The 20,316-nt window shown below is 39.0% G+C and overlaps 4 protein-coding genes across 4 annotated transcripts in view; 3 read left to right on the top strand and 1 right to left on the bottom strand.

The window, feature by feature from the left end:
- Window positions 1-18: 18 nt before the first annotated feature.
- LOC107750533 (conserved oligomeric Golgi complex subunit 4-like) lies at window positions 19-7,359 on the top strand. The gene is made up of 19 exons (XM_016565958.1): window positions 19-214; window positions 413-495; window positions 591-705; window positions 799-973; window positions 1,856-2,049; window positions 2,168-2,273; window positions 2,357-2,514; window positions 2,640-2,698; window positions 3,105-3,238; window positions 3,546-3,664; window positions 4,200-4,366; window positions 4,535-4,712; window positions 4,856-4,918; window positions 5,154-5,270; window positions 6,261-6,353; window positions 6,535-6,618; window positions 6,685-6,786; window positions 6,880-7,008; window positions 7,119-7,359. Exons 1-19 carry the CDS (start codon window positions 80-82, stop codon window positions 7,251-7,253), a joined length of 2,346 nt encoding a protein of 781 aa, XP_016421444.1. The 5' UTR covers window positions 19-79; the 3' UTR covers window positions 7,254-7,359.
- A 19-nt stretch (window positions 7,360-7,378) lies between these two features.
- Window positions 7,379-9,303, bottom strand: thap11 (THAP domain containing 11). The gene has a single exon (XM_016565959.1). The coding sequence runs from the start codon at window positions 9,027-9,029 to the stop codon at window positions 8,271-8,273; it is 759 nt and encodes a 252-aa protein (XP_016421445.1). The 5' UTR covers window positions 9,030-9,303; the 3' UTR covers window positions 7,379-8,270.
- Window positions 9,304-12,285: 2,982 nt separating this feature from the next.
- LOC107750644 (glucose-fructose oxidoreductase domain-containing protein 2-like) lies at window positions 12,286-17,066 on the top strand. The gene is made up of 4 exons (XM_016566135.1): window positions 12,286-12,569; window positions 13,433-13,759; window positions 14,306-14,484; window positions 15,525-17,066. The coding sequence occupies exons 2-4, from the start codon at window positions 13,507-13,509 to the stop codon at window positions 16,194-16,196; spliced, it is 1,104 nt and encodes a 367-aa protein (XP_016421621.1). The 5' UTR covers window positions 12,286-12,569; window positions 13,433-13,506; the 3' UTR covers window positions 16,197-17,066.
- Window positions 17,067-18,490: 1,424 nt separating this feature from the next.
- LOC107750532 (golgin subfamily A member 6C-like) overlaps window positions 18,491-20,316 on the top strand; it is an 8,725-nt gene continuing 6,899 nt past the window's right edge. Inside the window, exon 1 of the mRNA XM_016565954.1 lies at window positions 18,491-18,843. Coding sequence (XP_016421440.1) covers window positions 18,621-18,843 — 223 coding nt within the window. The 5' untranslated portion in view covers window positions 18,491-18,620. The remainder of the gene's footprint in view (window positions 18,844-20,316) is intronic.

Here is a 20,316-nt window from a genome sequence, read left to right as displayed (position 1 = left end):
AGTAAAGTCGCACACTAACAGTTGTGTGACGCGCTAGAGTCAGCGGAAGTGACGCAGTTTGTGTGGATGTGGGGCTGTCATGGATGAAGTCAGTTCACCGGGGTGTCGTCGCGGTGGTCCGGCGGGGCTCTCCGCCGTGCAGTCCGACACCATAGAGGGTCTGACAGAGCTGGAGGATCTGGAGCGAGTGTATGCGCAGCTATGTGGAGAAGAGGTGAATATTTATTAGTGGAGACACAGTGTTGGTTAGTCTATGTGAGCTGGACTACTAATAAGGGTAGATAAACGCTCGTCAGCTGTTTTAATTTGTTGATTATATATATAAAAACTTAACTTGTGCCTCAACTGCGAGATTGTGTGCATGTTGATTATGCATTGGCATGAACTGTTTACAAACGCACCTCCCTGACAGGCGGAAGTGCAGATGGAGTTGGGCGCTCTTATGGGACAGCAGAGTAACATAGAAACAAAGATGCTCGCCTTGCAGAGGATGGGGTGAGTGTGTGTGTGTTTGACACTTAACGTATACTGTTGAACTGAGAAAACAGAATATAGTGTGCTGATAAATTGTGTTTTTGTGTGTTCCTCAGACCCAACTTGCAGCTGATCGAGGGAGATGCAGTGCAGCTGTCTGGCATGATCAGCTTCACCTGCAGCCTGGCAGAGAACGTGAGCAGCAAAGTCAGACAGCTGGACCTCACCAAGGTGCCCAACATACACATTCGTATGATACGTACACTCTATCAGAATGACAGTATGACAGCTTCCACTCAAGCTTTGCACCTGGTTCTGTTTCAGAAAAGGCTGTACCAAGCAATTCAGAGGGCAGATGATATTCTAGATCTGAAGTTCTGCACAGATGGTGTTCAGACAGCCTTGCGTAACCAGGACTATGAGCAGGCTGCCGCCCACATTCATCGCTATCTTTCTCTTGACCAGTCTGTGATTGAGCTCAGCAAGCAGGGTGGAGAGGGTGAGTACTTTTGGGGTTTTCTAGCAACAAGTATTATCACTGAAACTATTGAATAGTAATATTTTGAGTCATTTTCAAATATGTATGCGTATGACAAGGGTGCTTGGTGTTAGAAATTGAATGTATGATATGGATGTTTTGGCTGAACAATTCAACAAAAAAGAGTTTATATTTCAATAACCATGTTTCTTGTCTATTGGTGGATAATCCAGTGAAATATGTTTGGCAAAAGAAGTATTTTATCTGATTAGATTTTTTTTCTTTTTATTTGAAAGTTAATGAATGCAAATAAAATTGTATGATTATTCATAACAAATGAATGATTAATCTGACATCTTAACAGCTTAAAAAGCTACTTGTTGGATGGTTATGGCTTTGCAGTTTAATAAGTCACCCTTGTATCTACTATAATATACACTACACTACACTAATATATACTATACTTTTATACAATATACACTAAATCTTTTCTAAAGAAATCCCTCTATTGTGAAATATTATTAGTTTAAAATAACTGCTTTCTTTTTTAATAGATTTTACAACTTAAATATTACATTTGTCATTTTAATGCCATCTTTGTTGATTAACAGTATTCATTTCTATTAAAAAACTCTCACTGGTTTCATGCTTTTGAACAGTTGAGTTTGCACACTTGTTACTGCACATCAGTTACATTGTATATTAATGTGGTTGCCCTGCAACTGTAAGTTGTCTGCTATAAACAAGTTGTAAGAGTCTGTTACAAACAGTGTTATGCAAATTGTTAAATGTGATTTGTAGAAACAATAGACATTGTGCATATATTGTTTAAGCTAATGCACCGAGATACTCAGAATAAGATACATACATTATTGTGTTATCTGTATATTATACATTGTGCAGGCAGTGCAGTTGAAGCCAGCCTTGCATTGCTTCAGGAAGCAGAGCGCAATCTGAAGGCACTTGTCACAACGCGACTGGAGGAGGCAGTTGCCACAGGTGACTTACCTCAAGTGGAGCGCTTTTTCAAGATCCTTCCTTTACTGGGACTGCATGAGCAGGGACTTGCACGCTTTGCTCAGTACCTTTGCAGTCAGGTAGGAGCATGTGTTTATGCCTGCTTTACATGACCGTTGAAATCAGTTGAGAATGCTTTGGTTTAGTTACTTGGGTTCTAAAATTAAAAGTTGTGTCTTTTGCTTACTTTTCTTTCAGTTGGCCAGTAAGGCAGAGGAGAACTTACTCCTGGCTGTTGGCTCTGATCTCGGCGAACGCAGGGCACCGGTCATTTTTGCTGACACACTCACACTGCTTCTTGAAGGTAAGAGCATCACTGTTTAACTTAGCAATATTTATTATGTTTAAACAAATCGAGATCAACCAGCCTTTGTCTGTACCTGTTAGGTATTGCACGCATTGTTGAAACCCATCAGCCCATAGTGGAAACATACTATGGACCAGGCCGACTGCACACACTCCTCGCACACCTTCAAAATGAGTGTGATAAACAGGCTCAGAAAATAGTGGACAAATTCGTCCAACAGAGAGATTATAACAATAAGGTGTGTGTAGTGTCTATACTGTATGCTGCATTAGTGTGTTTATGTACTATACTTAATGTTTGCACCATGAATAAAGTGTACTTTGACGTAGTTATACAATACTTTTTATTTTTGTTTCGCTATAGTTTCAGGTTATCCAGAGCAGCATGATGAGGGGCATGGCTACAGAAAAGATTGAACCTAGGTGCGGTCTGTGTTATAATTGTTTATTTGTTTATCTTGTGAATACATGGGTAGTGCTGTCAAGCGATTAATCACATCCAAAATAAAAGTTTTTGTTTACATAATATATGTGTGTGTACTGTGTATATTTATTATGTATATATAAATACACACACATGCATGTATATATTTCAGAAAAATATGTTACGTTTATATATTAAATATATTTATATAATGATATAAATATATATATGTAAATGTAAATATTTTCAAAATATATGCTGTATGTGTGTGTGTTTATATATACCTAATAAATATACACAGTACACACACATATATTATGTAAACAAAAACTTTTATTTTGGATGCAATTAATCGTTTGACTGCACTAACGAGGTGTTTTATTTGTTGTTGTATGTTTAATCTAGAGACCTGGATCCTGTGTTATGTGAGGTTACCTTAATGAACTCGAGAGCCGAGCTGTACTTTCGATTCTTGAGGCGGCGAATAGTGGCTGACTTTGAGGTTGCAGATGCAATGGCAGATGAAGCGGTTATACAAGGTAACACCTAGCTTTTTATGGGATATGAAACTACTCTATGAAACAAAATTCTGCTGCAAGTACATGTCATGACAACTGTCATCAGCTGTAGCCTAGAAGTTAGCACAAATGCTGCTGCACATGATGCTCATATAGGCAACACATCATTGCCTGTTAAAAAGAAATATATGTAACTAACTAGGCTATACAAATTGGATGTAGGCAAAATGTGTTGAATATGTTGTTGAATATGCTGATTTATGTAAATTTATACTCATCAGTATTACTTGCTGGCATTGTTCATGTTTGTTTATGTTTTGTTTTCTAGAGCATCAGCAGAGTTTAATGCAGTTACTGAAGAACTGCCAGCTGAGCCGCACTATGCAGGAGCTGATTGGCTATTACATTCCCATGGAGGAGTATTACATGAGAGAGTCCGTCAACAAGGTGGGACACATATACAGGTGCATCTCAATAAATTAGAATGTCGTGGAAACAATTCAGTAAAAATGTTTTTTTTATTGGTCTTATGGAGTATTCTAATTTGTTGAGATAGTGAGTTGGTGGGTTTTTGTTAAATGTGAGCCAAAATCATCACAATTAAAAGAACCAAAGACTTCAACTACTTCAGTCTGTGTGCATTGAATTGATTTAATACACAAGTTTCACAATTTGAGTTGAATTACTGAAATAAATGAACTTTTCCACGACATTCTAATTTATTGAGATGCACCTGTACAGTCAATAACTTGTGTACATTACAATGTACAACATCAGAGATGTCAGAGCTATTGTCAGGCACATGTAGTGTCCATTCAAATGTTTGGGGTCAGAAAGTTTTTTTTTGTAAAAGGAATAAATGCTTTTATTGAACGTTATAGTGTACCTTCCTACATTGGAAGACATTTGCCATTGTTAAATTGCAGATACATTTCTTTGGCAGAATCCATGTCCTCAATGGATGATGAATATGATTTTATAGGCAGTTGCCATGGACACAGCTGAGGTGGGTCAGCTGAACTCCAGCATGGTGGATGATGTGTTCTACATAGTGAAGAAATGCATCAGCCGGGCCCTCACCAGCAGCAGTTCTGACTGTGTGTGTGCTATGATCAATCATGCGACCAGTGTTCTGGAGACAGACTTCAGGTATGCGCACAAATTTGGAATGTAATTAGCCTCAGTGTATTTTGTTAATGTTGTGCATTTGAAGAGTTATTGTAGTGGTGGTTGAAGATTCAGAGAATTTTTGGAAACCGTTGTTGTTGAATATCTAATCATTCGCTATACCCTTTGCATCTCTTTCTTTGTATGCAGAGAGGTGTTAGTATGTAAGCTCCGAGCTGGATATCCAGTCAGTGCTCTGCAGGACCTGCAGCGTGGGGTCAGCAGTGCCGTCAGTCTGATGCAGAGCAGCCTGCAGCATGGCAAGATAACAAATCTCACACAAACGCTTGGGATTGAGAGCCAGGAGCAGGCAAAGAGTGCCTACTTGGTCAGCATCAAGTCTTTCTATCTCACACAAACTTAAACACAGTCTGAATTTATGATGTCATGTCACGTTTTCACTTGTTTTCGTGTACCTAGTTCTCACTAAACACACACTCCTGTGTGTTATCTGATATGTTTGTTTCTCAGGTGGCTCTCAATAATGTGGAGGTCTGCAGTGAGAATATCAGCACCCTGAAAAAGAATCTAGAGGTCTGTGTAATATGACTTTGATTTTATTTTTCAGTCAACCACCAGAAGCAAATATCCTATATATCTCAAAATATAGCACTTTTTTTCCATGGAACACAAAAAGAGGAATTTTTACATCTTTTCCATGTAGTCAATGCAGATAGAATTTTATAAGCCTCATAAACATATCGTAAAATCAGTCCAAAAAACTAACTTGTTGTGGTACGATGAATTGTTTTCTCTCTTTCCATCTTAGAGTGATTGTGCCAAGTTGTTCAGTCAAGGGGCGGGCTCGGATCATGCAAAGGCTAAGATAGACAGCTGTCTATCTGATTTGGTCAACACCTCCAGCAATTTCAAGGACCTCCTCCAGGTCAGTGAAAAACTGTTAATACACTACTGTTCAAAAGTTTGGGGCTGCATTTAAAAATACAGTAAAACAGTAATATTGTGAAATACTATTACACTTAAAAACTGCTTTCTATTTTTATATGTATAAAGATTTAAACGATTTAATATATTCCTGTGATGGTAAAGCTGAACTTTCAGCAGCCATTACTCCTATATTTTCATTGTCATGATCTTTCAGAAATCATTCTAAAATGCTGATTTGGTGCTCAAGAAAAATTTCTTACTATTATCAATGTTGAAAACAATGTTAAAAAAAAATTGTGCTGCTTAATATTTTTGAAAATTGTGAAACATTTTTTTATCAGGAATGTCTGGTGAAAATGAGGTTTAAAAGAACAGCATAATTTAATAATCTTTTTTTGTAACATTATAAATGTATTTACTGTCACTATTATGGCCCCAACAGTGCTCACTGGAACATTCAGAAGTATAGAAATCCTTCTGTAACCAATGCCATCAGTATGTTTTGCAACAATAAGGTTGCGAAGGTCTTTTATCCCATCATGAAATGTTTCTTGTGTGACACGTTGGTCATGAGACACCTTTTTATAGGCCATAGTTTGGGACTGAACCAATTAATATTAATTTCCACTGACAAGGGGCAGGATTGCTTTCTAATTACTGATAGATTTCAGCTGGTGTCTTGGCTTTCCATGCCTTTTTGCACCTCCCTTTCTTCATGTGTTCAATACTTTTTCCCCGTGTCATTCTACTTTATTACACAATTTCTGAACTTACTTGTTTTGCTTTCTTTGTATGTATGGATTACTTGGATTGTTACCGACGTCTGGTGAAAATTTCATGTCAACAGCACCTTTAGAAATATATTTACTGAGAAAAATGGTGATGTGTTCAATACTTTTATAATTTACCCAAACTGTTGAATGTCTGTGTATGTCATCTGTTTGTAGATTTTAAAATTGGTTTGTATTAATGTTTTATGTATGTACAGGAGGGTCTACAGGAGCTTAATAACACCTCTATCAGGCCACAAGTAAAACCCTGGATCAGCAGCTTCCTGTCTGTCTCACACAATATTGAAGAGGTAAGATATGTTAACATTGCAATATCTATTACTACTACTGATAAAGAGTGGAAATAAAACAGTCTGCACTTGAGTTGACAATGATAGAAACAGAAATACCAAGAACATTTATGATGTTATATTCCTTATATTATGAATCTTTTTGAGGATAAGTTATGCGTTGTTTTTTTTATTTTTTTAGGAAGAGTTCGGTGAGTATGAAGCCAATGATCCTTGGGTTCAGCAACTCATTGTCCAGTTGGAGCAGCTCATGGCTGAGTTTAAGGTATATTCATTTTAATCCACTTTACACATGCTCACACAAACCCATTCTAAAGATGCCTCTCTGTAGGTGGGCCTGTCACCAGTCATCTATGATACTCTAACTAGCCTGATGACCAGTCTCATAGCCATGGAGATGGAGAAGACTGTGTTCAAATGCACCTTCAGCAGGGTGAGATGTAAACCTGCCCTGCACAAATGAACAGGCACACATTTGCTTTAAGTGACAAGACATCCTAACTGTCCTATCCATTCTGGTTTGCAGCTTGGTGGATTACAGTTTGATAAGGAGCTGCGCGCTTTGGTTGCTTACCTCTCCTCGGTCACCTCCTGGACCATCCGGGATAAGTTTGCCCGACTCGCACAGATGGCAACTATTCTCAACTTAGAAAGAGTATGTGGCTTTTTGACTGCCATTTAAAATGTTAATCATTGAAAACTGGTCCATGAGTATAAGAACGGTGTTGTTTTGAATTTTGTTTGACTGCATTTTTCTTCCTTTAGGTGTCTGAGATCCTGGATTATTGGGGACCCAACTCTGGGCCTTTGACTTGGCGTCTGACCCCTGCAGAGGTTCGGCAAGTCTTGGCTCTAAGGGTAGATTTCCGCAGCGAGGACATTAAAAGATTACGACTATAACAGAAGTAAACAAAAACACTTTCCACTTGAGGCTTTTATGCATAGAAATTGTGTTTTGGGTAACTTGAATGGAGGTGTGTTATGTCTGAACATATGTAAAAAAAAATAAATAAATAAAAAGAGTATACAAATGTAATAAATGTTCTACCGGCCAACATTGTGAATCAAATAGTCCTTTAGCTATTTTGAATCTCAGACTTTCGTAAATAAGCTCTTCATACAATTAAAGGGCAATATCTTATGCCCATTTTTTTGTTTGTTTGTTTTTTTGCTAAATACTGGAAAGGTTGGTTAATTTAAAGATGCTTTACTGAAGACAATTAAAATGAAATTTCCTAGAATAAATGTGATGCCACAAGGCTTCAAACAGAAAAGAAACAGCTTTTATAGTGCACAACATATTCAGAACTTGTGTGGTAAAGAATCTTACAAAAGAGATTCCGAACTAAATAATTTGTTTAAATGCAATACTACAAAAACAGTCCCACAAATTATAGTCCAAAAGCAGTTTACTTCAAACCAATCATCTTTACTAACTGCGTTAACCTGCATGTAAAGAATCGGTTCATCTGGACCAGAAGCTCTGATCTGATGCACTGAAATATTATAATCAAAGAAAGAAACCCAAATAAGCAGTTGTTTACACACTTATGAAGCAGTCTCTGTGTGCGTGTAACATGGTTATGAAGTGTGGCAGTAGGCAGATCTTGGGTCTGCTGCCTTCAACACACAAACAGCACAAACATGTATCATCATTAAATATAAAATGAGAAGGACCAGTCTGCTGAACTCATCTCAGTCCCCGTGTAGCGCTGTGCCGGACAGCTCGAGCATACAAGTTGAACACATGTATCTGCGCTCTAACACACAAACACAGCCTATCTACCACTTCTGAGTCCTGGAGGAAGTTTAAATGAGAACTACGATGATACTTAATTGTCGTCGCCTTGTCTTACAGAATCACCGAACACCGACCTTCCTTTGCGTCTTTAGTCCGCCGTTTCTCTGCGTCGTTCGTCAGAGTTTCCTCGTAATGATGGTGTTGGCGGAGATCAGACGGTCCCGCTCCCGCAGCTCCTCCTGCAGCCGTGCCTCGTTGACCCGCAGCTGTCGGATGGTGTTATTCATCTCCTTCATTTTGATCTCCATCAGCGCGATGATGTCCCGCTGCTCGTTCAGCTTCCTCAGTAGTTCAGCGGACGTTGTGCCGGTGGTGAGCGAGTACGAGTGGTCCACCCCGCACAGCGCGAGATCGGCAACGGGGCAAGACGCGCTGCCTCCGGTCAGTGTTTCGCCGGATCCCGAGACCACCGCCGCGAGGCAGGAGCCGTCCCCTGAAGCGGCGAGGTCCACGGGCGCGATGTACTGGCCGTTCTGACCTATCTGCACCACGGTGGTGTTTTCGGTGTCCCCCTCTTCCTCCACTGGCGCTGACTCGTTAGCGGTGGAAACGACGTTGCTGATGATGGGCACGACCGCGGAGACCTTCCTGCTCCTTCCTCGCCTGCTCTTCCTCTCGTTCACCCCGCGCAGAGGGAAAAGCGTCGGGACGCGAATGGTGTAGGTTTTCCTGCCGCCGGGAAAGTGGACGCTGCAGACCCGGTGTCCGGTGGTGGGCTGGAAAGTGCTGAAGCAGCCGCTCACCCCGGCCCGCGAAATGTTCTTCAGCCATATCTCTCGCTGAGTGTGGTCCTTCGGAAAGGTGTAGAACCGCAGATCGCGATCCCGGTGCGAGTTGTTGTAGCAACCGGGCACGCAGCACGTAAAGCCGGGCATGATCGTGTAAAAGATGCACCAGTATTACAGCAGTCCCTTGGAAGTTTCCCTAATTTTGTTTTGTTTGGTTCCTTCGTGTGCTGTTATCCAGAACAGCGGCCTACAAGCGGAACTACACGTCCCACAATACTTAAGACTTCCTGTTTTGGTTTCAAATGCTGGTCGATAGACTCGCGTCTGCGCAGATGTGCGCCTTTGGAGGACTTTATAATGCAAAGCCAAGAGTGTTGCAACTTGCAACAGTGCTTTTAACTTGCACTATGTGTAAATAAAACTAGACCGTTTTGAAATTATGTTTGTATGTTAAAAATTGGACTTGTTTCATCCTTTGTAAATCAATATAAGAGCGTGCTTTGAATGGTACCATTTATACCGAACGAAATGGAAACATTAAAAACAGAACATATAAAACAAATATATAGGAATACGTAAAACATATACTAAAAATACAAATACTTAAATAACAGCGTTATAATGACACACTGTTTCCTTTAACCTTTACATCACTGGTTCGAGTGTGTTCACCTTTATGTCTAGTTAACTGTTTGGACAATTACAGTGATTCTTGAACTAGCATCTGCGATATTTGATTAAAACAAACCAAACATTTTCAAAGAATGCCTTGTTTAGGAAAGCTGCCCTATGCATTACATAACAGTAGCAGCACGAGCAACTGAGGATAGATAGCCTACAAAAAATATATAGCCTAATAGTATTTAATTTATTAATAGCCCTTCAAAATAACATGACCAATAATAGCTATTTATTATGTAGCCTATGCTTGCAGCATATAAAGAGAGAGATATAGGGAGTCATTGAAAGGAAAGGAACAAAGCCACAAAGGAAATTGTGGATCATCTCAAGCTTACATCATGTCCACAAGATATAGTTCCTCCGTTTTTCCTTAAACAAATTATGGATGCAGTTGGCCCAAGTCTGTTATCAGTAATTAATAAATGCTTACAAACTGGTACTGTTCCAGTTTGCCTTAAACAGGCTACTGTAACGCCGTATCTTAAAAAAAACGAACCTCAATCCTACATCTCTTTCCAATTTTCGGCCCATCTCAAATCTTCCTTTTATTTCAAAGATTTTGGAGAAAGTTGTACTAGTTCAACTACAGTCTTTCTTGTCAGATGACTCTATTAATGAAGTCTTTCAATCAAGTTTTAAAGTTCATAGCACTGAATCTGCCCTGTTAAGAGTCTTAAATTACATATTTCTCATGACAGATTAAGGGAAACCCATGGCTCTTATCCTCATAGACTTAAGCGCTGCATTTGACTTAGTCAACCACAAGATTCTTCTGTCACACCTGGAGTCTTGTGTAGGACTTTGTGGTATAGTTTTACAGTGGTTTCGCTCTTATTTGTCAAATAAGTGTTTTACTGTTCAAATAGGGCTTTGTGTTTCTACTGACATTCCTCTTGGTTGTGGTGTTCCGCAAGGTTCGATCCTTGGGCCTGTGTTGTTTTCAATGTATTTGCTCCCCTTGGCTTCTATTTTTAAAAAATATGGTGTCTCTTTTCATCTATACGCTGACGATACCCAGCTTTATCTTCCCCTACAGCGTAATAATAAATATTCTCTTCAGCCATTGTTAGATTGCCTAAACGAACTTAAGCTATGGCTTTCAAGCAATTTCTTACACCTGAATGAAAACAAATCAGAAATTTAGTTTGGTCCTAGGGAAAATGTTGCTTTTAATTTTGATCTTGGCTTCCTCACTCAGGAAGAGTGAAACAGATTTCAGCTGTAGTTAAGTCATGTTTTTACCAACTTCACCTTCTCAGTAAAGTTAAGCCCTTCCTATCTAGAAAAAAATCTTGAAACAGCTATCCATGCCTTTATAACATCTCAGCTTGATTATTGTAACTCTTTGTATTTTGGTATTTCTCAGTCTTCAATTTCTCGTCTTCAGTTAGTTCAGAATACAGCCGCTAGACTGATTAAAGGGAAGTGAAAATATTACTATATTACTCCTATTTTAAAGTCCCTACACTGGCTCCCTGTTAAGTATAGGATTCATTTTAAAATCTTATTATTTGTTTACAAAGCCCTCAATAACCTGGCTCCTCAATACTTAACCGATTTGCTGCTTCCGTATACCCCGTCTAGAACCTTGAGATCTTGTGACCTTGGCCTACTCATAGTCCCTAGAGTTAAATTTAAAAATCGTGGTGATCGCACCTTCGCTACTGCGGGACCGAAGCTTTGGAATAGCCTTCCTCCCTTTATCAGACGTGCCCCATCTATTTGTATTTTTAAATCTTATCTAAAGACATATTTTTTCACCCTGGCTTATAACACTACTTAGTATGTTTCCTGGGTTTTTTACTGTACCCTGCTGATCTTATTTGTCTGTTGATTCCCTTGTTACTCTTTTATTTTATTTGTTTTATTTTTTGTAAAGCACTTTGCTCAACCTCGGTTGTGTTTTAAATGTGCTCTATAAATAATCGTTGTTGTTGTTGTTGTTGTTGAGAGTCCAAAGCATCAACTCAAAGGTCAATCTAGGTCACTTATCTTCATGATAAGCTCAGAACACTACGTAAATATGCCTTCTTACCTATGATAAAGAAGTCTTTTAAAGGAATAGTTCACCTAAAAATTAAATTCTGTCATCATTTACTCACCCTCAACAGAAGTGTCTTTCTTCTGTTGAACACAAATTAACTAATTTTGAAGAATGTTGGTAACCAAACAGTTTCTGGTAGTCATTGACTTCCATAATGTTGTTTTTTTCCCTCCATAATATGCAAGTCAATGGCTACTGGCAACTGTTTGTTTCAAAACATTTTTCAAATTATGTTCTTTTGTGTTCAACAGAAGAAAGAAAAGCACAAGGTCGGAACAACATGAGGGTGAGTAAATGATGACAAAATTTCCAATTCTATCCCTAGAATATTTTCTCAGAGATGAGTACATTTTTCAACAAATGGTCACATGAACTATTTTATTTTTCTATTTATTTTCTCTGTTTTTTTGTTTTGTTTTGTTTTTGCAGCCATATTACCAAAATATTAGAAAGTCTAAATACGGTTTAAATACTGATTTATGTAATTTTATAATTTTCTACAAAGGGTACAAATGTTTTTTTCCTGGGAGTCACAATTTTAAGGAAATATGATGACCTATACCAAGACTGAATTCATGGAATGTGCCAAACTGTTTCAGTTCAATGATATGGGCGTGGCAGATAAACCGACGGTTCGCGCAGGCGCACATGATCAAACGTCTCGCTTTATACATCATCCCACACAGCAATGAAAAGTGAGCACAGCAGCAGCAGTACTGTGAAGTTACACAATACACATGAAACAACGTACCGTGATTTCAAGACGGCCGAGGAATGCCCCATACGTCGAGAGGGTGGGAGGCGGGACGGGTTTGTCCTGTTTTTCCTCCTCCTGCTGTTGAGATGACATGAGAGCAGAGCCCTGATTAAAGTGGAGCAGAAAGGGAGGGAGGTGTCCACCATCCTCTGGCCATCATCATTCTCCACAGCGGCGCCATCGCATCCCAGGGCTTTGTTTTGTGGTAAGTAACAGCCCATATGAAACTAACAGAGCCGTTGAAAAATGAACTAATAACCGAGCCAGAAGCCACTGATTTGACACGAGCTCGAATGTGTGTATTTGTGACTTTGTGCGGTTGAAATGGACCGGTTTCTGCTAAGCTACAACGATATGCATCTGCTACGAGGCATGTTTACTTTAAAAGTGTCAAGTTGAATGATTTATATTGTTTTTAAGTAAAATAAAACACAAGAAATTCTTTAAAAGCTAAACTTTTAAACCAAGGGTTACCCTATCCGCCCTACATCCGCGGGTTAGCGCGAGGAAGTGATGATGCTAATATTAGTGTGCCTCTAGGATGGGTCACAAAATTGATAATAGTTTACGTTTCTTTATTAAAAACAACATAATTCGTCAAGTTCACCCTTCCTTATAAGTTCTTTAGGAATGTTCGTGATGGTTCTACCCTTTTCTCTATGTATTTACTACTAGAAATATATGTTTGCAAATCAAGACTAGCCCTACTAGGAACTACCTTGTGTTTAGTACACAGAGGAAATACAAACATGCTTCTCATTTGCCTTTGCTAGGCAGGTGCACAGCCTTTGGGATGTAAATTAAATTGCAAGCCAGCTGGCAGGTCAACAACGCCCAGGCTTGTATCTGACAGCTGTCAATCAAGCCACTGATAACAGTGGGGTCATACAGTGCTTTATCTCTATTGTGTATTGATTGTGATAGCCTGAAGTGGCCCTGAGGTTAATTTTAACTTGGAGCTTGGTGTCGACATGCTTGCAACTGCATGCGCTGTGTCTAGAGATTATTTTGCATCCATGTGCAAATGTCAGCGTCAGTGAACTTTGATGTTTCTCTCTCTTTTCACAGGCCAAGCATCTGTGTCAAAAGAGATTACATTAGCAGTGTGGAATGAGACACAGAGTTGCTTGTAAGTTAGAATAATGTTGCCGGGCGTGGGTGTATTTGGAACCGGGCAGACGGTACGTGCCTTAGTGCCGTTGCTCCAAAAGGAAGGCTTCCCTGTTCAGGCTGTTTGGGGCCGTACGCAAGAGGAAGCAGAGTCACTAGCCAGCGAGTTGAACATTCCCTTTTCCACCAACAAGACAGATGACGTGCTGTTACATCCAGAAGTCCATCTTGTCTGCATATTGACACCACCTCCACACACACGCCAGATTGCGGTAAAAGCTCTAGGTGAGACTTATTTTCTTTTGCTTCTTATCTTGATTGTCCGTGTTGTCTCAGGGGATTGGGTTGGGTTCCTTCCTGGACTCAACTAGACTGTTTACTGTGCTACTGTTTACTTAAAGGGGTCCTATTATGCTTTTTCACTTTTTTAATTCACAACACATTTCGTTTTTTTCGAAAGGCGGGCCTTCATTAAAACCCAGAACTAATCGAGCCGTTTGTGCCAGGATGGGGAGAAAGGTATTTTAATAATGTAAATTATGTGAAAAATAATGCGTAACCACCAAGCATGAGAGCATGTTCTAGTACACCCCCAAAACAAAATCAAGACTTTGTAAAAGAGCATAATAGGACCCCTTTAACTTGGCACAAGCCACAGTGGGCTTTTTTTCCTGCTGATCAAATGTTGCATTCTTAGATCACAGTGAACCCCTCAGCACAGTTGAGATTATGCTGATAAAGCACTTGCTTCAAGCAGAAACTTGTCAGGCAAACAACATTTGCAGTTTTGGTCATCGTTATATAATCATTTTCTTTTCTCATTCTCTATAGGTATAGGTAAAAATGTGATCAGTGAGCAGGCAGCTACACTGACAGATGCCTGTAAGATGGTGACCGCGGCAAGATATTATCCACAGCTTATGAGTATCATGGGAAATTCCTTGCGCTTCTTGCCCGCATTTGTCCAGATGAAACGCCTGCTAGGAGAGGGTTATTGTGGGAACTTGCAGGTATTGGAATTTCACCCAAAAAATACAAATAAAAATAGGTGTATACATTCAATTAAAAACTTGGGGTCAGTAAGATTTTTTTTGAAAGAAATTAATACTTTTATTCATCAAGGATGCTATAAATCATTCTTATATGCTGATTTTTAACAGAATTTATTTGAAATAAAAATCTTGGGATCGTGTGACTCTGAAGACTAGAATACTGGCTGCTGAAATTACAGCTTTGCCATCACAGCAATAAAAAACTGATTATTTTAAATTGTAATAATCTTTCACAATATTACTTTTTACTTTGTTTTTACTGGTTGTAAAATGCAGCCTTGGTAAGCATAAGTCCTAATTATTCCAATCTTCTGAACGGTAGTGTATATAATGATATTTATATAATGACAAAAATGTTAAGATTAAATATACCAGTAAATGCTGTTCTTCTGAACTTTCTATTTAAAGAATCCCTGAAAAAAATGTATCATGGTTTTTCTACAAAAAATTGGAAGCTCTTTCAAACACTGATAATAATAAGAAATGTTTCTAGACCACCAAATCAGCACATTAGAATGATTTCTGAAGGATCATGCGACACTGAAGACTGGAGTAATAAACAATATTTAAAAATAGTGGATAAAAACATCATCTTGTATCCAGTATTGGATAAAAGCATTTGCTAAATTATTAAAATATATTAAAATGATATTTATTAACATAATACTATTTAATAACCGTTAAAATATAATATTTCACAAAGTTACTGTTTTCACTTTTTTTGACCAAATAAACAGCTTTGGTAATACTACTTGCAAAACATGAAACAATTTTTAAAAAAAGTTATATAAAGTCAACTATGTAGATATTTTTTGTTGGATTTAATTAAAATTGTGCATAAGTAATAATAATAATAATAATAATAATAAAAGCCATTCTTAAAATAGTAAGCATCTTAACTTCTCTATATTAGGTCATATGTTACCTTATTACATAACTTAGACTGGTCAAAATATGAACTCCTTCAGTACATTTTTTTTTTTCTCTCCTTTTCAAAGGTATGTGAAGCACGTGTTTATGGAGGCTCGCTGCTCAGCCAATCATATGGATGGGCATGGGAGGAGCTGATGGGGGGAGGTGGCCTGCATACAGTTGGCTCCTGCATCATTGACCTCCTGAGCCACCTCACGGGACGTCGGGCTGTGCGAGTGCATGGAATGCTTCGGACTTTCGTACGTCAAGGTGGCCCAGCGGGAGGGATTCGTTCTGTGACTGCAGATGACTACGCTTGCTTTCAGCTGCTGATGAATGGAGGCGTGGTTTGCAGCGTGACATTAAACTTCAATCTACCTGGCACAGATGTGCATGAGATCATGCTTGTGGGGTCATCAGGACGACTTGTTGCTCGAGGAACAGAGCTGTACGGCCAGCGGGCCAGCATGCAAGTAGAGGAGCTTCTTTTGAGCGATAGTGGAGAAGCTGTTGAGCCATCTGTCAGGGGACTGAACGGCATGGTGACCCAGCTCAGACTCTCGTTTCAGGCACAAGAGGACAGGCGCTCTTGGGTGCGGCATCCTGTTTCCATGGCAGCCTCCTTCGAGGATGGGCTGTATGTACAGACGGTTGTAGATGCTATCAAACGGTCAAATCGCACTGGAGAGTGGGAGTCAGTGGAGGTCAAGATTCAGGATGTTGACTCAAACCATAACCACAGAACCCTGCCAAACTAACACTACACACACTGTTACATTCTACATATGCTATCTCAAGACTGAGCCTATTAACATCATTCACTTTCTTTTACAATAAAACAACCATGCTTTAATTTTAAACGTATAGATCCCGGAGGCCCTCTCAACTGCATATTTTGCATCGCTCCTTTGTCTGACCATTTCAGGTCTTGGAGTCTGTACTAATGAGCTGATGATCTGAATCAGGTGTGATTGATTGAAGGAGACATGGAAAACATGCCTCCAAGAACGTGGTTGGAAACCACTGATATAGATAATTTAACAAAGTTTATGCATGCTATCTGAAAGATTTAAGTTGGGTCGCTTATGTAAAACACTGGAAATGCGTCACTGGATAGGAATTGTGGTTTCAGGGTTGTTTTGTTGCTTATTTACTGTAACAAAAAAGATGTGCAAAGTTCAGCTGTGAAAAACTATTTCTGTGCTTTTCCTATTTTTATGTGATCTATTGAGTTTAAATTTGAGTCACAGGGTTTAAATGTGAGCCTCTTAAGTCTTTATATTTTATTTTGAGTAGTGAAGATAAGCTTGTGCTCTGCTGAGTTTTTTTTCCCTGTATATGTGTGTGAGAGAGAGAGCTTTACAACACTGATAAACTTATTATGCTGGACACTAGATATAATTTACTGTAATATACCTGTTGTGACTTGTTGCCTGATGTCCAGTGCATTGGACATGTTAACGGTTCTACTAAGCTGCACAAAGTTTCTTGAATTATATTTTTTATTGCTGAATTGGTGTCTGTGCACTGTTTAAGGGAGAGTGATGGGTTGATGTGTGGATGGTGTTTTTATTATTTGTTATGAGTTAAAAATAAATATTTAACTTAATTTAATTAAATATTTTTAAATCCCTACTGAATAACAAATATTTACCTTGTTTTGTCCTTTTTTTTTTTTTAGATGTGGCTTTGACATGAATATCTGCTGGTATTCAAAAGGGGGCGCTAAAGATTCGCCCCCATTTTTCATAATCCCGGGTTGCTATGGTCACGCGGGTTTGTTTACGCATTAAACTCGTGGCCACGAGAAAAAAATGTGTTATATCAAATAAATTAACTCGTTTCCACGAGTTAATATGTCGTGGCCACGACAAAACTAAGTGAACCGAACATGTCACCTTACGGGCACCGTAGTAGCATGTGTGTAAGACTCGAATACAATTACGAAGTAATAATTTTATGACGAATAAATCTTTCAGTGAGTAAAACTGGCTGTGTCTATAGTATTAAAGACTACACAACATTATTATATAATCTTTAAATTAATTTTTAAATGATTATTTTTAATTATAGTCCCTGGATTAGTAGGGTACTCTTGTAATAAAGTAACGTTAGCGGTGGTAGCGGACAGATTTTAAGTATCAATTCTGCTTAAAAAGATGCAATCTAATCCTGTTTATATTAAATAAGTCTGCTCCCGAGCAGGTTTAAATTTACGGACCTGTTCATAGAACGGGACTCTCGAAGCCTTGACATCCGGGTATCCGGGAGATAAGTAAGTAAATTCGAGTAAAATCACAGGCTTCGCTTATCCCGTGCGAATGCACCACACGAAATTCAGATGTGGGGGGGTAATTTCAAAATCACACAAGGTCCCCAGATAATACTAATCCCGTGCGAATAGGGTTTATGACAGCAACTCCGGGATGAGCTTCGAAGAACCTAACAATCCAAGATCATGCCAAATCGTCAACAATCAAATCCAGCTAACTGAGTTAGCGACGTACGAAGAACGGGCCCCTGTTCTATACTAGAGCTCTTAGATTGGGAATCCTGCATCACGGGAATGGACAGAAAAAATATTTTTTATTCATTTCTTTGCGAAATTTTAAAAATAACAAAACTAAGAGGATTCTGAAGATATGTGAAGCTTATACATGTACAGTTTAATTAAATGTTTTGTACTGAAGATTCAATAAACTTAAAAACAAAAATATTTTAATTCTAAACAAACCAAACAACTTTCTTATGAACTTAGTGTTTATATGACGTGTAGTTCTATTTTTACTATAAACACTACAGCCTTGATTAGTTCAGTCACAGACAATTCAGTAAACAGTAAATTAACATTATTATTATTATTATTACTACAATTAAAACAGGCAACAAAGTTAACAAAGACACTAGCCTCAAGACAGTAACTCAAAACAGACATAGCTTACAATTTAATATTGTAGACGAAATGGTACACCCTACTAAAAGACAAAAAAATATGTTGAATGCTACATATGTATACAAAAAAAACGATAAAGTATTGTGTCTCCCTCACATTTTTTCCTCAGTGCCTGGTAGTGATCAAAGCATCAGAACCAGTGCGCATGCGCGAGAATTGAACGCAAAGAAGGTTACCCTCTAGAATACGGCGTTCAGACAGTCAGTATTCAAAGTCGACTAGTTCGAAAATGGCGACACGAAAGCGAAGTATAGTCTGGTCATTTTTCCAAGCTGAAGATGACAGAAGAGTGTTGTGTCTTCTCTGTATGAAGACGGTTTTGTATTTTGGTCACACGACAAACATGCTTCGCCATTTACGAACGAAACACCCCTCTGATTTTTCCTCGCTGGACAAAAGGAAGCCCGCGACAGATGCGGTAACCAAACGCAACGACAGTGGTTGCGTGGAAGGTAGGAAACGTTCAATTATTGCATTGTAACGTTAGTGTTTACCATCATGTACAGTGTCACGATGTGTACACCGATACGTCTATTAGACAGCTGGCTGGTTATGGATCTTAGAAATGACACCGTACATATCTTTTCCTTTGATTTGTGACGTTTCCCCTCCATTTTGGCCTATGCACGTTCTTAAAATTCACCGCATGCGAGTCCAAAGCCAATACAAAGGCGCTTTGTCGTTCAAAACAGCGCTCGTTGTAACTGTGCGATTCAGTATCGACTCCTCCGTAAGAACGGGTTCGTTTTACAGAGTCTTTAGTCATAGTGATGAGAGTTTCGCTTAGGCCGGGTTTTTGGGTGGATGTCGCAACGACGCCATGTTGTTTTCGTCAAACAATTGTCTATTGCGTCGCCCATTTATAGAAGGCTAATTTTGCGTATTTGATAGGGTCTCAAACGAATTTCCCCGACTGGAGTCGATTCGATTCGAAACTAGAACTTAAACTTAAAAAAAAAAAACAATTACTGAAATAAAATGTATAAAAAATAGTGTTTTGTAGTCAAAATATTAATAACACAATGATACTAATAACTAGGGATGCACTGGTACTAAATTTCTCCACCAATGCCAATCGCCAACTATACAGAATGAATACCAATTACTACCAATAGTTTGGTTTTCTTAAAGGGGACATAACACACACAGTTTCACCCAATCTGTTGATCTTGAGTACCTATAGAGTAGTATAGCATCGTTCATAGCTCCAAAGAGTCTAGTTTTATCATATTTATAAAAGAAAAATACAGCTTTCCGATTCTCTCCGGAAACAGCCGAGCTCCTGGAGGCGTGCCGTGGGCGGAGCCAAAGAGTGACAAGCACTTGCCCTCTTGCCAACAAAACACAGACATTTGATGCAGTTTCACTTACCGTCTGCAGTTCTGAATCATGACTGGGATCTTTTATAGCTGGGATCACTCCATCTTTCAGTATCAAACGATGTGCAAATCCAGCGTCGAACTGGGCCTTGTTTATAAAACGTTCCTCAACAAACACACTTGTGAAACTCCGTTGCTGCCCCGGAAAAACAAACTGCATCCACTGTTTACATAACGCTGGGTTCTTTAGGAAGCTGAACAAAGTTATCTTTCCCTTACAACCAAAAACACACTTCTTTGGAGACATTCTTCTCGAGTGAGTCCCGTTCGGTGCAGCCGAATGAAGTGCGTTGATGGGCGCGATTTTGCTCTCGCTCTGTGGATGCGTGCGCGGGCGCGTTCTTCCGGGAGAAATGCCCATATAAGGAGTTCCACCCTCGTCTACGTCATGAAGAGCCTGAAGAGCATGAAAAGATTTTTAGCACAGAAATACTCCGTCATACGTCCAAATTGTTTTTTGAAACTTTGTCCATGCTTAGCATGAGAATCCAACTCTTTAACAGTGTAAACAACTCTGAATGCATGAAACAGCATTGTACCCCCCCC

This window comes from Sinocyclocheilus rhinocerous, unplaced genomic scaffold (genome assembly GCF_001515625.1).
Source record: "Sinocyclocheilus rhinocerous isolate Xijiao unplaced genomic scaffold, SAMN03320098_v1.1 scaffold19, whole genome shotgun sequence".
Taxonomy (NCBI): domain Eukaryota; kingdom Metazoa; phylum Chordata; class Actinopteri; order Cypriniformes; family Cyprinidae; genus Sinocyclocheilus; species Sinocyclocheilus rhinocerous.
The sequence above is the reverse complement of the archived record's forward strand: the minus strand, read 5'-3'. Positions and strand labels throughout refer to the sequence as shown.

Excerpts from the sequence above, each read along its gene's own strand:
- LOC107750533 (XM_016565958.1), top strand. The coding sequence starts at position 80 with ATGGATGAAGTCAGTTCACCGGGGTGTCGTCGCGGTGGTCCGGCGGGG. Across the intron at positions 974-1,855 it reads CAGCAAGCAGGGTGGAGAGG|GCAGTGCAGTTGAAGCCAGC; the intron begins GTGAGTACTTTT and ends TACATTGTGCAG. Across the intron at positions 3,239-3,545 it reads AGATGAAGCGGTTATACAAG|AGCATCAGCAGAGTTTAATG; the intron begins GTAACACCTAGC and ends TTTGTTTTCTAG.
- thap11 (XM_016565959.1), bottom strand. The coding sequence starts at position 9,029 with ATGCCCGGCTTTACGTGCTGCGTGCCCGGTTGCTACAACAACTCGCAC.
- LOC107750644 (XM_016566135.1), top strand. The coding sequence starts at position 13,507 with ATGTTGCCGGGCGTGGGTGTATTTGGAACCGGGCAGACGGTACGTGCC. Across the intron at positions 13,760-14,305 it reads GATTGCGGTAAAAGCTCTAG|GTATAGGTAAAAATGTGATC; the intron begins GTGAGACTTATT and ends CATTCTCTATAG. Across the intron at positions 14,485-15,524 it reads GTTATTGTGGGAACTTGCAG|GTATGTGAAGCACGTGTTTA; the intron begins GTATTGGAATTT and ends TCCTTTTCAAAG.